Below are 14,769 nucleotides of genomic sequence, written 5' to 3'. Positions count from 1 at the left end.
TGATTCATGTTTCACGGCAACTCAGAGATGCTGTGAATCAAAGGCACATGGGGGAGCTTTAAAAAGGTAAGTTCAAAAGGTCCTCTCCATGCCAAGGCATGCCTCCCCACCCACCCCTTTTTGCCCCCATGCTGCCATGCCAAGTTATACCCTCAAACAACCCCTATAGTTCCATTTGCCTCCCGCATCAAGATATGCTACTCCACACAGCCCTCATTGCCCTCCATGTTCTCTGTGCCAAGCTGTGGCACTTCCATGCCAATTGATTGACTTATACACGGTATCGATCCAATGTAACTTATAATGAAAGTTGGGTGTGTAAAATAATCTTTTATAATCGCTCATTCATTCCTAACTTTCGACTAGATTACAAAAGTTGTTCTACTACAGGGCAATAAAAATGTCTTTAAAGTTTCAATAGCTGAAACTGCAAGCACTTGCACCTCTTAATCTTGTGCAAATAAATATTGTGCAACTGACAGCAGGGAACAGAGAGCTAGAGCTGTCAAGCAAGCAATGCTTTCCCTGGGGCCCAGGTGTTTTAGTACTCTAATGGATACCTGGGCTCACGACCAAGAATATAAAATGAGGCTTAGCTAATGCCCAGAAATGTATTAATCTATTGAAACATATGAAGGGCCATGGGAGGCGGGGGGGGGGGGGGGGGGGGGGGGGGGGGACATAGCTTAACATAGGTGGAGTGAGGTACCATAGTGGATGGGTGGGGTAGCGAAGAGGCACTAGTAATGTATAGTGGTGAGGGGGTGTGAGGGATAAGGGCTGGTAGGGCTTTATATTTTCATTTTAATTGGGCCAAAGTCCCACAGCACCGGGGTGGGCCTTTTAAACAGCCTGTCGTGACAACAAGCAGCCCCTGTGGCTACCACTGACCCAAGGCAGGGGGGCTGAGCTCGGCATTTTAACAACTTCCACTACCCACCTCGAGGATGAAAATCTAGGTTTATCTAAATTTACTACCAGACAGCCCAAGACTAATCTGGAAACACGAGAAAACTATTCCCATTCCCCCTTGTCATGTTTCACTTGAGTGTATACATATATTTTTTATACTGTTTTGTTATTTTCAGAATCAATTTTACATCATTTCTTTCTAGCCTTGGTTTTCTGTGTGCTGCATTGTTTTTCGCTGTATTTTATTTTTTTCTTGTCTTGTTGCATTCAAGGGTTCTTTGTAGAAATATCAGAATTTATTAATAAAAAATTTGTTGCTGCATCGGAGGTTTGGTGATAAATTTAAGACATCAGCAATGTAGTATGCGAGCTTGATTAGGAACTGGAGTGATGTTCCCCAGGACTGGGATCATTGTCTATGATCAGACATCGGGGCACAATGTGGGGCACAATGTCAAAATTAGCAGCTTTTCTTTTTTATTCATTCATGGGGTGTGGGCGTGGGATGAGGCCAACATTTATTGCCCATCCCTAATTGCCCTTGATCTGAGTGGCTGGCTACTCAGGGGGCAGTTAAGAGTCAGATTTCCTCCCCTAAGGGATTTTAGAGAAGCAGATGGGTTTTTACAACAATCGACAAGGCTTTTAGGTCCAGATTTGTACCAAATTTACATTCCCTTCATGGTGGGATTCAAACCCAGGACCTCAGAGCATTCCAAGTCCAGCGACAACACCATTCTGCCACCCTCTCCCCTCAGGTAATTCCAAAACAGGGAATGTGGTTAATTATGAAGAGTATTGTAGATGTCTTCAGAAGGAAAGGCTGACATCAGATGACATTTAATGCAGAGGAATGCGAAGTGATGCATTTCAGGAAGAAAATAAAGGATTGGGATGAAGAAAATTAAATGTGGGTGGAATGAGTAATCTGCATGCTTGTAATATCAGCAAGAGATCAAAACAGCTGAGAAACTGCCATAATCCATCACATTTCTCCCTTCTTCAGCTCTGGAGAAGAATCATACGGACTCGAAACGTTAACTTCTGTTTCTCTCTCCACAGAAGCTGCCAGACCTGCTGAGTCTTTCCAGCATTTTCTGCTTTTATTTCAAGTAAAAGCATTTTCAGAATGATCCTGTTGGACCTTTTGTGGCTGCTGTTTCTGACAGGTTTGGTCTGGCATTGAAGTCATTACTGTTCCCCCGCTTAAGCCTCGGGTTAAAATGGCAGATCAAGCCCCAGTGATGCAGCACGATCTGCATATTTAACAAGGACTCACTGGCTTGGAGAAAATGTCCTTGCTGCCTCCAGCTAAAGGTTTTCAGGCAGGGAAAGAGCTCGGAGTGCTTTATACGTTGTTAGGACTAGCTAGTTGCCAATTTAGACTTTGCTGTTTTATCTGGCTCGGTAAAAGGTCAGTGTGACAAGTGGATGTGTTTAGGTAGCAGCTGTTCAGCTTAATGACTATATACCAAAGGAAATGTGGGAATTTGCACAGATGATAATCACTCCGAATTCCACCTATTCAAACTTTTTGGATACAATTACAATGAGACAAGCCTAACGATGAAAGAAAATTATATGGATTCCAAGAGGTAGAACAAATAGAGAACAAATCCAACTCTATTCAACAATCCCACTTCAACAAAAGCCAGGGAAATACTGAAAAGTGCAAAAAGGAATAATACTGACCGTTGGACAGAATTATCCATCGCGGAGACTAAGGGTGGAATTTTCCAGTCTTGCCAGTGGCGGGCGGGATTGGAAAATTTGGACTGTGGCCAAAAGTCAGTTTGCCGCCGGCATGAAAATAATTTTTACTTTTCTGCAAACGGCTTTCATGACCGGTTGGGTAGCCATGTCAGCAAAACACATTTATATTCATTTGAATATCATCAACACTCATTAAAGATCCAGCTTGCCGGAATCATGCCCCCTTTCCAGTATAAATTCCACGCCAGCATGAAATTAGACCAGTGTGAATCATGACTGGATATAAGTGACGTACACCTGGCGAACTGCACTTCACTCGTGACCTTGATGTTTGTAAGCGCAGTGTTCACCTACATTTCGCTACGCTGCACACATCACTGCTCCGGCTCCTGAGACAAGACAGGGGCAAGGGAAAGAGCTGGGAAGGCAATGGGGTTGACAGAACCCAGGGGAAGGGTGGCCAGAGGAACATGACTGTGATTGGGGAGAGTGAAGACACATGAGTCAGCGGCGATTACTGGTGAAGAGTGCACAGACACAAATGACTGGAGTGGTAGGGCATGGGGTAGAGGGGGGGGGGGTGAGTAGTTAGTCAACGCCAGAAAGCATACACAATCCTGGGCAATAGCGCACCAATTTAGAGGGCTTTGCTTCATGAACCTGGCCTGGGCCCAGTGCAGAGAGGGGAAGGGCCTGTCCACCCAGTGTATGGTGTTCAGGGCGTGCTCAGTCCCTCACGCATGTTGCTGCTGGCGGTTGTTGGATTGGTACTGTGACGCAGGTGGTACAGTGACCATCAGCAGAGGCATCTCTACCCTGTAGCTGGGGAAAGGGTAATACAATGGGGAGCACTCAACTGCCTCATGAAGGGAGGGGTGGGTCTCAGAATGTCACTGCGCTTAGGTCGTCAAGATGGAGAAGGGTCAGGTCAGCATGCGGCATCGGGACATCAACATCAAACAGTTCAGGGGGTAGGACAGCGATATCAACAATCAGAATGGGATCCAAGATTAGAAGTAGATGAAGGAGAGTGATCGAAGGTGGGGAAGTCTGCACATATTGCTCCTCCAGCAAAATGGGAGGAACAGGGAACGTCAACAGGGCAGGGGGCGGAGAATGGCAAGCTGGAAGCTGATCTCACAGTAAGACCTGAGAACCATCATTTTGCTAGCAGATCGGAGGGTGGGGGTGAGGTTGAGGGTGAGTGTGGTGTGGGGGTGAGGTGGGGGCGAGGGTGGTGTGGAGGTGAGGGTGGTGTGGGGGTGAGGGTGGTGTGGGGATGGGGGTTGACACACGTGGCATGGGGAACCGGAACTCAGTGGGGTCTCACTTCCTCGCCTGCGGCTGACCATTCCGGTGACCTCCCTTTCCTCTGGACCGCTGACCACGTCCATGGTCCTCTGCTCAGCCGCGGTGCGGGACTGCTGGTCCGGTGCTCCCTTCCATGTGTTCTCTCGCTCCCGGTGGTTATGGGCAGCCTTCTCCGTGGGGCTGCCGCTGTTTCCAAAGTGACGCACAGGGTACTAAGAGGTTGGACCAGTGAGCCAATTTCTGAAGAGGTGAAACCATACTATATACAAAAGGATGAATTAATTTGCAAAGGTGGCATCGTACTTTGGGGCGCCAGGGTAGTCATTCCCATATAAAGAAGGGAGGTGCTCCTACCTGAATTAATTGCTTAAAAATTTTTTTTAGAGTACCCAATGTTTCCAATTAAGGAGCAATTTAGCTTGGCCAATCCACCTACCCTGCACATCTTTGGCTTATGGGTGTAACGCCCACACAGACACACAGAGAATGTGCAAATTCCACACGGATAGTGATCCGGGGCCGGGATCGAACCTGGGTCCTAGGTGCCGTGAGGCAGCACTGCTAACCACTGCACCACCGTGCTGCCCTTCCTATCTGAAATGCACGGTGTCCATCCAAGTATCTATGTTGAAGGTGCTTGCCAGGAGCTTTGTATGGTGGCCCAGCATCAATGCCGACATTGAGGGTCTGGTGAAGTGTTGAGAATAGTTCCAAATGCAATAAAGGTTGCCTGCTACCGCCCCACTGTACCTTTGGGAATGGCCATGGGTATGGGTTTATGTCAATTATATGGGGCCATTCTTGGGCAAAATGTTTTTGCTCCTTGATAACCATTCAAAGTGACGGAAGTGTTTGAAATGAAATCTACGACGTCGCACGCCACAATTGAGAAATCGCATGTGTGCTTTTTGATCCACGTGATGCCTGAAGTCGTAGTGTCGGATAATGGAACAGCTTTCACCAGTGCTGAATCTCAAAATTCCATCTCCTTAAATGCTATCAAGCAAACCTGGATGCTGCCTTACCACCCAACATCCAATGGACTGGCTAAACGAGTGGCCCAAGCCTTCAAGATGGGCCTTAGGAAGCAGTCAGGGGTGACCCTGAAGACCAGAATCTCACAATTCCTTCTGGGCTATAGAATCACTCCCCACTCTGCGACGGGAGTGACGGCAGCAGAGTTGGTGATGGGCCGACATCTTAGGACCAGACTAAGCCTGGCGTTTCTGAATTTGCCGGGGAGGTTAGAGGCCAGTCAGTGCAATCTGAAGAAAACTCATGATTCAGGCAAATCAACAAGGTCGTTTTCAGTGGAGGGAGCCAGGTGTGTCAGAAGTTTTGGAAACGGCTTGAGTTGTGTCCCAGGAGTTGTATGAAAAACTGGGCCTTTTTCTTCTGAAGTGGATGTACAAGGAAGAATCACCTGGAAGCATACAGACCATTTATGAGGATGAGGCATGTCCAGCACCCAGAGCTGCCACATGAAACCATATTGCCAGGAGGAGACATTGTTGACTATCTAAGCAGCGAAGTACCGAGCAAGCCTGTGACAGGCAAGTCTGTCGTCCCCATGGAAATGGATGAAGCTGAGTGACCAGTACCTGAGGAGATGCCGGGTATGGTGGTTTCGATAGAAAACATCAAGTAGAAGCACCCCAATAGAGGAGTTACACCGCTCCCGCCCAATTGGCCCTGAGCCGGTCACGTGATCTGTGAGGCCTGCCCCCTTAAATGGGCCCCGCGACCACAACAGCCTTCAAGAGGCAACAGTAGCACAGCAAACCTCAGAGTACTCCTGGCAGTATGCCTGGATTGTTATTAGGAACCTCAAGGAGAACAATCAGCTTTGATGTGAGGTCTAATCTGAATCCAGACTGTGGGATCCCTCCACAGACAATCTCTCAACATGATTAGTGTTCGAGCGTCATTAGCAAACTGAGTCCATGACATGAGATCATTCTTTAGAACACAGCGAAGTCATCTTTTTGTGCAGTGTGAGATCTTCCAACAGTTGCCTGATGACCAACGGACACTCATGACTGTGCCTTTGTCGAGAGTATCCCGACATCCCAGATAGCCTCACCTTGGTATCTGTGGGCCTGAGAATGCAGACACTGCATTTCGGCAGTAATTAGTTACTTCTTGGTAATAAACAGCCTGCTGAACTCTGATTCCATGTGAGGCCTCCACCTTTGATCCCAGAAATCTCCGATGTCCACATGCAAACCAGGCATTCTCACGATCAGAGAACCATGTAGATTGCCCATCGGAGAGTTGTCGCCAGGATTTTAGCAAGCCAGGCTAGCCACACCTTCAGGTGCAGAAGGGCATCTTCCCAGCTAACAGTCCGGCATCTAGAGATTTGACACACACCTCTGATCTCACATAGTCATTGCCCTCTAGCAGGCATTTCAGATGCCCCTCCCTCATCAGCCAGCTCTGCTGTCTTCTCTTCAAAGGGGGTGAGTGGCCTGAGCTCTGGAATCCATCCCCTCACCCCCAGTTGTTGTGAGCGATCTTTTCCAGCATAAAGATGGACAGACTGGTGAGCAGGATGGACATGTTTGTCTGACTTCTATACGTGTGCTGCTTGGACCTATGTAAGGGCGGAAGACGCACCTTGTGCAGGATGTGACAATAGATTAAAATGTCACAGTGTTTGTGAGAGAATCAGCGGTGATGCCCCTTGTGCTGGAAGTTTGTGAGATCCCTGGGAACTGTAACGCTGTAAATGCCCGATGGCCTTATGAGAGTGTGAACTGAGATTAAGGAGAAGGTTATCTTATCCTGACAGAGCGGATGAGATCATCCATTCTCTCCTTGCACTGGAGAGAGATCCTCTTCTGAGGAGGACAGGCGCTCATCGCACTGACGACCTGCTCCCAAGCCTTGGTGGTGAGGTTGGTCTCAGCTCCCATCACCAGGGGGAAAGGATCTCCCACCAGTCCTTGACTGCTTGGAACAGTGCCGCCAGTGCCTTGTCGGTGAACTTTGGGGCACAGCATTTCTCTCTTCTATTGGACAATACTCACCATGACAGGTCCTGGGCTGCAGAGAGTGAATGTGTGCCGGGTGCCATTTAAATATGGTGCCTGGAAATATGGCATGCTGAGGTAATGGCAGGGCAGATGAATCCCAGCCTGCCCCACCATTGGACATGACATGCTGCACGTTTATGAATACATAATGAACTGAAAAGCTAATGATCTAGTGCAGCAAATCACCACACCAACTAGCGGCAGCCACGGAGCCTTTCCCGCCTGCCACCACATTTAGTCACGAGAATAGAAAATTCCGCGCAAGTCCGGTGGCGGGCAGGATAGCTGGCATCAGTCCTGTTAGATGGTGGGCAGGATACCTGGCATCAGTCCTGTTAGATGGTGGGCAGGATACCTGGCATCAGTCCCAGTAGATGGCGGGCAGGATAGCTGGCATCAGTCCTGTTAGATGGTGGGCAGGATACCTGGCATCAGTCCTGTTAGATGGTGGGCAGGATACCTGGCATCAGTCCCAGTAGATGGCGGGCAGGATAGCTGGTATCAGTTCTGTTAGATGGTGGACAGGATAGCTGGCATCAGTCCTGTTAGATGGTGGGCAGGATAGCTGGCATCAGTCCCAGTAGATGACGGGCAGGATACCTGGCATCAGTCCCAGTAGATTGCGGGCAGGATACCTGGCATCAGTCCCAGTAGATGGCGGGCAGGATACCTGGCATCAGTCCCGGTAGATGGTGGGCAGGATAGCTGTCATCAATCCCGGTAGATGGCGGGCAGGTACCTGGCATCAGTCCCGGTAGATGGCGGACAGGATACCTGGCAGGTGAACACATGCGATCTTCCACTTTTGAGCACACTAATTATGCATCCGCAAGGAATACGTTGTGATGACAGTGCAGGCAGGAAGCCGCCCACTCCACCATTACATCATGGGCTTGAAGGTTCTGGCGCCATATTTAAATGTCTTAAATGTCACCCGGAAATACATTTATTTATTGCAGGTCAGGAGCTCCACATTAGCACCCCCCCCCCCCCCCCCCCCCCCCCCCCCCCCACCCCCACCCTCCCTGCAATACACCCATAGATGTGCCAATGCTCACCATTGCAGTGGCCTACGTTTGCCAGCCTCTTGGCTTTATGGAGACCCCACTGCCTTTTGCTGCTTGTCCTGGCCCTGTGCCAACCGGTAACCGGCCCTCCTCCTCCTCATATGGATGAAAGCCGTTACCAAGGCAGGGTTACCCGCAGGCTGCATCATCGACATTTCAGTGGATGGGTGAATGAATTGAAGTGGTACATTTACTGAGCATGTCCTTTACGGGTTTCCCTCAATCTGAAATCTAGCAAGCCAGTGATAAAGCCCTTCACCAGGCCTCTATCTAGACATGGCATCCCCACCCCACCCTTCCAGGTAAAGAACATTATGAATGTGAATGGAGAGATTTTTCTTTGACCGAAGTGATCCCTCCCCTCCCCCCACATTACCTTGGAGCAAATCACAATTCATCTCCACGTGCCTTCCCTGCACTTGGAGCTGATGCCCGTTACTGTCTCCATGCCCACTCTTACATTGCCCCCTCCCATTATCTGAGCCACCTGTCTAGTCCCCCTCCTCGATCATCCCCCAATGAGGCCTTCACCTGCTGGACTCTTGCCCAGGACCTGCCACCTTTTCACGTCTCATTTCCCCCCTCTGACAGTGATATGTGCCTCCTATCACCAATATCCTGAGTTCTACCCCCAGGACACCACCTCCGACACCACTCTCTAAAGACGCATGCACCCCCGCCCACCCCTTCCCTGGATATTCCGCTTACCCTTCCCCAATCACACTCCCCACTCTTACCCCGTAAGCTTGATTCTCCTGTCCAGCCTTCACTCCACCCTTCCACCCTGCCCCCACCTTCCAGCCTTCGCCTGCCTCTCTTGTCCAGCCTTGGAGCAGCGTTTACCAACGGCACTCAAGTGAAGTTATGCGATGTGCCCAAGAAAGAGAAAGTAACACCTACAGACCTCCAAAGTCATTAAAGTTCTCCAACTGCATGCCCCTTAGATACAGTAGTAACACTGAACGTTCAAGAATCCCGCGGGCAGGGAATTTAATTTGGAAGGCAAACTTAATTCTGGCAAGGGGCCTGTCCATTAGCATACACGCATCGGATGCTAGTGAATGAAAATGAGGTTCCTAACATTGTTACCCGGGAAATCCAACCCGCCTTTAACTTGCCTTGAAAGTCAAGAGAACAACGGGAAACGAGCTTGTGGCCTCTTGCAACCCCCCCCCAATCAGAAAATTCCACCCATTGCTGAACCAGCACCTGACTTAAACTAAAAGAACAACATTAATAATTGGTTAATCATTAACTAACATTAACTAAAGCCATTAAAAAGTTACATCAGACAAACACTAAATGTGCTTATGTAATCTTCCCCTAACTCTTGTGTTGGTTGACAATTGGATTAATGCCCACACCAAAAGAGGAAATAACACATCACACAAGTACAGTGTTTACCCATTGATAACACTGAATATAAATTCCAAACCGATGTCTATGACTGTTTCACTGAGTCTTAAAGGGGGTAGTAAGGGCAACACTTTTGTGGAAATCATACAAGTTATGTACGTTCTACAGAAATTTATTATTTGTCAAGAGAAGATAGGTGGTGCAAGGGGTGATGGATTTAAAAAAAATAAAACATTTGCTCCAAATGTCAGCATTTTGATCATCAAAATTAGCTGTGTCCACCTCTGAAGGCTGACAGCAGTTATTCATCTTTGCGTAGAGGTACATTTTCAGTCCACCACTGTTTTCAACATTGTTCTGCAACATTAGCTTCACATCTGGGCACCAAGTTAAAAATCTGGTTCAAAATGTTGCTAGCTATTGTTGAGTCCAATCCCAATAACGCACAATGCCAGTGAGAGAAATAAATTTTCAAGGAAATTATTAGGATTTCCTAATTTTTTTGTCAACATATAGTGATGGTGATTTTACAACAAACAATGAAATATTCTGCCTTCAAGTGTTACATGCATCATGTTATGTGTCAGTTTGACCTTTCATGTAGAAGTGAGTATTCTGCATCAATCTGTACCTTTAGCTGTTTCTTTTCATCACAGCTACAAAGTGAACTCAAGGAAACTTTAAAGGGGTCCCAGACAGGATTCAAGTTGTTCTTGATAACCTGGAGGAGCAACACAAAAAGCACTTACAATGTCAGACTGAGTACTGGACAAGCTTAAACAGAACAAAGACAATGGTCTGGATCTTCACAACATCAGAGAACCTATAATTTTTGCAGGTAATGGGTATGGCTCCAGATTGGGATTTGTGCCTGCACATTCTGCAGAGGGAGGTGCCCATGTAAATCAGCAGCTGTCTCCTCATATGTCTACTTCTGGTGACTCAGGTATGTGAACATTGTTTGTGCAGGTTAGACCTAGTAGGAGCAGGTGTGAGCTTTGTGAAGTCCTTTGGGGGTTTGAGGTACCCTTTTGGAGAGGTAGGGTACCCTTTGGATATGGCACCACAACACCCTTAAGGAAGTCAGCTGCCCTTTGGGAGAGGTCAGGTGCAGCTTGAGATTGTTAAAAGTAGGCATGAATGTGCATAGAAAGTGCATAAATGTAGTCAAGCTAATTGGAACTGTCGAAAGTATCAAAGGGCAATTGTCAGAAATAACTGTCAAAAATATCAAAATGATCTATCAAAGGCAACTGTCAAGGCATTTAAAGATCCTCCCCCTTAATTATTTGAAAAATAAATGTTTGAGTGTTCAAAACCTATCCATTGGTTTGGCTAAAGTTTGCCATTAATAGACCAGTGCTGCATGTCTGATTGAACAAATTCCCATTATCACAGTAGGGTGCCTTCCATTTCACAAGTTTAATTGACAGCTCCAAGTGGTTATAGACATTTTAAGGTGGGAGTTTGAATTCCAGTGTTTGTTTTTTTTATAAAGGATTAAACTCTTGAATGAATGCTTGTTTTCATAAAGATGTACCGAAGGAATGTAAATAAAGTGAATGTGCTTTTATGAATGAGAGTGTTTAAAAAAATTAAAGTCTGCAATAGAAACTTAAAACTTTATTTTATTTAATCTCAGAATGGTCTTGAGTTCTGCCCATGAATGCATGGTATGTATCAGGGAAAAATGTGATGGTTGGGGTACATGGGTTGGTACTAAGCTGGCCTAGGAGCTACAAAGGGCCATAGGGGTGTGTCGAGGGACATAGGCTGGCTTGGAGTGTATGAGGGTCCATTGGGGGTGGGTAGAGGGGCATAGCTTGGCATGAAGGGCATGATTGTTCATGGGGGGGGGTAGGTAGAGCGGCCTCAGGTTGACATTAAACTCTAAAGGGTCATGAGAAGTGGGTGGGGGGACATAGGTTGGTATGGAGGGTATGAGGGCATTAGGTGGCATGGGTTGACATGGATGGTGCATGGCCAACCTGTGTGAGGGGTGTGGAGGATGAGGGCTGGAGGTCTGTTTTCGGTTTCATTGTAATTTTTAAATCTTGGATACAGTGCCAGAGCACGGAGGCCGACCTTCCATCCGGACCACCTCCCCAGCTAGCAGCCTCTGCCTCATACTGAGGGCAGCAGGCCCGACCCTCAAAGAATCCCACCCACCCCCCCTGCAACGGAAATCCCACTGTCTGGGGCACTTTCCTGCAGGTCGGGTTTATGGGGCTGGGAATTCTCCCCACCCTACACTCTTGACCCTGAAGTGAAAATTCAGGCCAATGTTTACACACTGCATGTGCTTTTGATGGCTCACCGGACGAATGGCAATCTAGATTTGGAAGTTGAATGGACTTGTGAACAATCTGGTTATCGAGATAAAAATCTACCCGTGCGCAAGAGAGCTAGTCAATTCGAGCTCAATAAATAATCTGCTGGCCGCAGAATTAAATTCATTTGTCAGCGCTAATCATGCTTCACAACGACAAACTGAATTATTGGGTAAGATTATTTTCAAAACTGTAACAAATTATTTTCCAAGTTGTAGCTAGCCATGCTACTTACTGTAACTTTTAATAAATTGATGAACATACTCATAAAAAAATGCTACACACCCTATTACCCAGTTCATTTTAAACAGGTTGTTAATATTTAAATAACACACAAAAGTTGACATGAAGACGGGCTGTTAGAAATCTGTCTGCAGATTTAATGGAAAATTCAAAGGCACATTGTGGAACATTAGCATGTGGGAGCACAATCAGAGGGCATTCTGCTTCTCCTGCTTGGAAGGGATTTTTAATCAGTTCCATTCCTGTGCCTATTCCCCATAATCCTGCAATGTTTCCCCTTCAAATGTTTAGCCAATCCCATTTTGAAAGCTAATCCTAAATCTATTGCCACCGCCCTCGCAGGCAGCACATTTCTGATCACAAGTCACAGCGAAAAACAAGTCTCCTGGTCTCCACATTTAAATTGCCACGTTGAGTTGGCATAACCTCGAAAAACCCACCCTTCTGTATTTTCCTTTAAATCCAAAGATAGCATTGCACATTTTAGTTTAATTTGAAAAAAATACCCCAGCATTTATGTAAATGCATTTCTTAAGCAGACGCAAATTGCAGACTGAATTACTCTCTATGTCAAAAAAATAATAACATGCGGTTTGGAAAATGATTTAGTTCTGTTATTGACAGCTGTAATGAGGACTGTCACATATAATCGTTTTACATAGAGCTTTTTCAGACTAGTAATAGAATTTGTTCATTAGTCTTTACAGCTCCCCTACTTCATAAATGAGGAAGTAAAAGAATTGAATTATTATCCTGGGGAGAAAGGTGATGCATATTACACCACCCTGCAGTGTTTGAGTGACAGGAACACTAAAAAATCTTTGTTAGTGTCATTATTTTGCAGCATTCTTAATATCAAAGTGGTCTAGACCATGGGCTACAAAGCATTTCTATCACAAAGAAATGTTCTTCTTGGTTTAATGTGTAAAATGAAATGCATGGTTTGTTAAATGTTCTGTCCAACATCATTTAATTGTAGCAAGTTTGTTAGTTCTGACATGTTAGAGATTCTGAAGGCTAAAGGTATTCTGATTTGAATTTCAATAAGCGTCCCAGACCTTGACGAAATATATACATAAGTCCTCTAATAATGTGACTACTTTGAAGGAGCTGACATCATTCTGCTTCCTGTAAATTGTTACAATGTTGTGCAAGAAAAGCACCAACTGATCAGACTGTGAAAGGTGACTTTTATATAGGCCACTTAAATGATGTGAATAATTGAAAATCCTAAAAGTGTAATTTTTTTAATGTGTTTTAAACTAGTCCCCGTGCCATCGTCCTTGTTTAAAGACATTGAACATTCTGGTCAATTCCTCCAAACTGTCCTTTGACGGAGCAAGTGAAGAGCGCAATGTATGCATCACATTTTTCCTCCTTCTGGCAGTCAACTCCAGTACGATTTGCAGCCTTTTCAGTTTGTCAAAATTCAAGCAAAAGTGCCAGTCAAGATTAGTGTTATATTACTGGTTGAAGCAATATATGTCGTTACTGGTTGCTGATGATCGTGAAGAATACACGAGTCTTCGATGTAAAGCAAACAAATTTATTAAGTAATGATAAAACTAATAAATGAGTTTGACACTACTGAACTATCTCTAGAAATAAAGTAATGAAATATAATTACATAAACTGTATCTGAACTACACGTGTTGTCTAAGCTGTGATCTATCTATACTACACTAATGCTGTCTAGCTACTCTTGTGTGGAAAAAGACCAAGATCCTCTGGGAGCTAGCATATATAGTGGGATCTTGTGGTGCCCTCTAGTGGTAGTGCCATAGCTAAGTGTTGTGATTAACCCTTTCGTTACATGTCTGTCTACATATCATTACAATTAGAAGACAAATTTAAGATAAGGAACTAAGAACTCAATAGTTGAATCATATTTTATTTAAAGAGCTATGAAATCAGTATTTTTAAATGAATATTTTCATTATGTTCATAACTAAATGTATTATGTGGCTTTGTTACTTTAAATATAGTTATTCATAAGCTTGAAATTTTATATTCCATATTAATTTCATCATAGTTGAGAGAAAAATGTGCCTCTTTCTCCCAGGTACAGTAGTCCTAGATATTCCTCAAAAGCAGTTCACACACCTCGGTCCTGTAGACAAGTTGCTCAGACTCATCATCATTAATCCTGTATATCTCCAAAAAAGGGTCTGATTTGCTGAAAAGATCCTGGAAAGATACGAATGAAAAATCCACTGTTACCAAGCTATATTGATCATAAGTTTCAAGGCTGTATTGAAATGGCAAATGAGACAGATGAACCAACCAATTTTGCAGAGAACACAAAATCAATTTTAAAAAGTAGTCGGATAATATAGCAAAGGAAAATGCAAACTCATCCTGAGGTCTCCCAATCTCACAAATGCCTGACTTCAGCCGATTCGATTCACGCCACGTGATAATGGCTGAGTGCACTGGATACAACAGAAGCTATTGTCTCTGACATTGTCCTGTTGTATGGTGAAGATCCATGCTCTGTATCTAGCCAGGCCTTTGGCCAAGTTGTTTCAGTACAGCTACACCACTGACATCCACCCAACAAAGTGAAACATTGCCCAGATTATTTGCTATCCACAAAAAGCAAGAGAGACCCACTCCAGCCAATTACCACCCCAGCAGATAACTCAAACACCAGCAAAGTGAAGGAACGTGTCGTCGATCTTACTATCAAATAGTACTTACTCACCAACGACTTGCTCGCTGATGCTCAGTTTGAGTTTTACTTGGAACACTCAGTTCCAAACCTCATTTCACCTTTGGTTCAAACATGGACAAAATTGG

General features: G+C 45.4%; 1 protein-coding gene across 1 annotated transcript in view; it reads right to left on the bottom strand.

The window, feature by feature from the left end:
• The window catches only part of cpne7 (copine VII), a 371,941-nt gene that overhangs the window by 181,181 nt on the left and 175,991 nt on the right, over positions 1-14,769 (bottom strand). The window contains exons 6-7 of the mRNA XM_072518053.1: positions 14,074-14,157; positions 10,029-10,118 (exon numbers count right to left, since the gene is read on the bottom strand). Of these exons, the coding sequence (XP_072374154.1) occupies positions 10,029-10,118; positions 14,074-14,157 (174 nt within the window). The remainder of the gene's footprint in view (positions 1-10,028; positions 10,119-14,073; positions 14,158-14,769) is intronic.

Source organism: Scyliorhinus torazame, chromosome 10 (genome assembly GCF_047496885.1).
Source record: "Scyliorhinus torazame isolate Kashiwa2021f chromosome 10, sScyTor2.1, whole genome shotgun sequence".
Taxonomy (NCBI): domain Eukaryota; kingdom Metazoa; phylum Chordata; class Chondrichthyes; order Carcharhiniformes; family Scyliorhinidae; genus Scyliorhinus; species Scyliorhinus torazame.
This window is presented reverse-complemented; position numbering and strand designations above follow the sequence as displayed.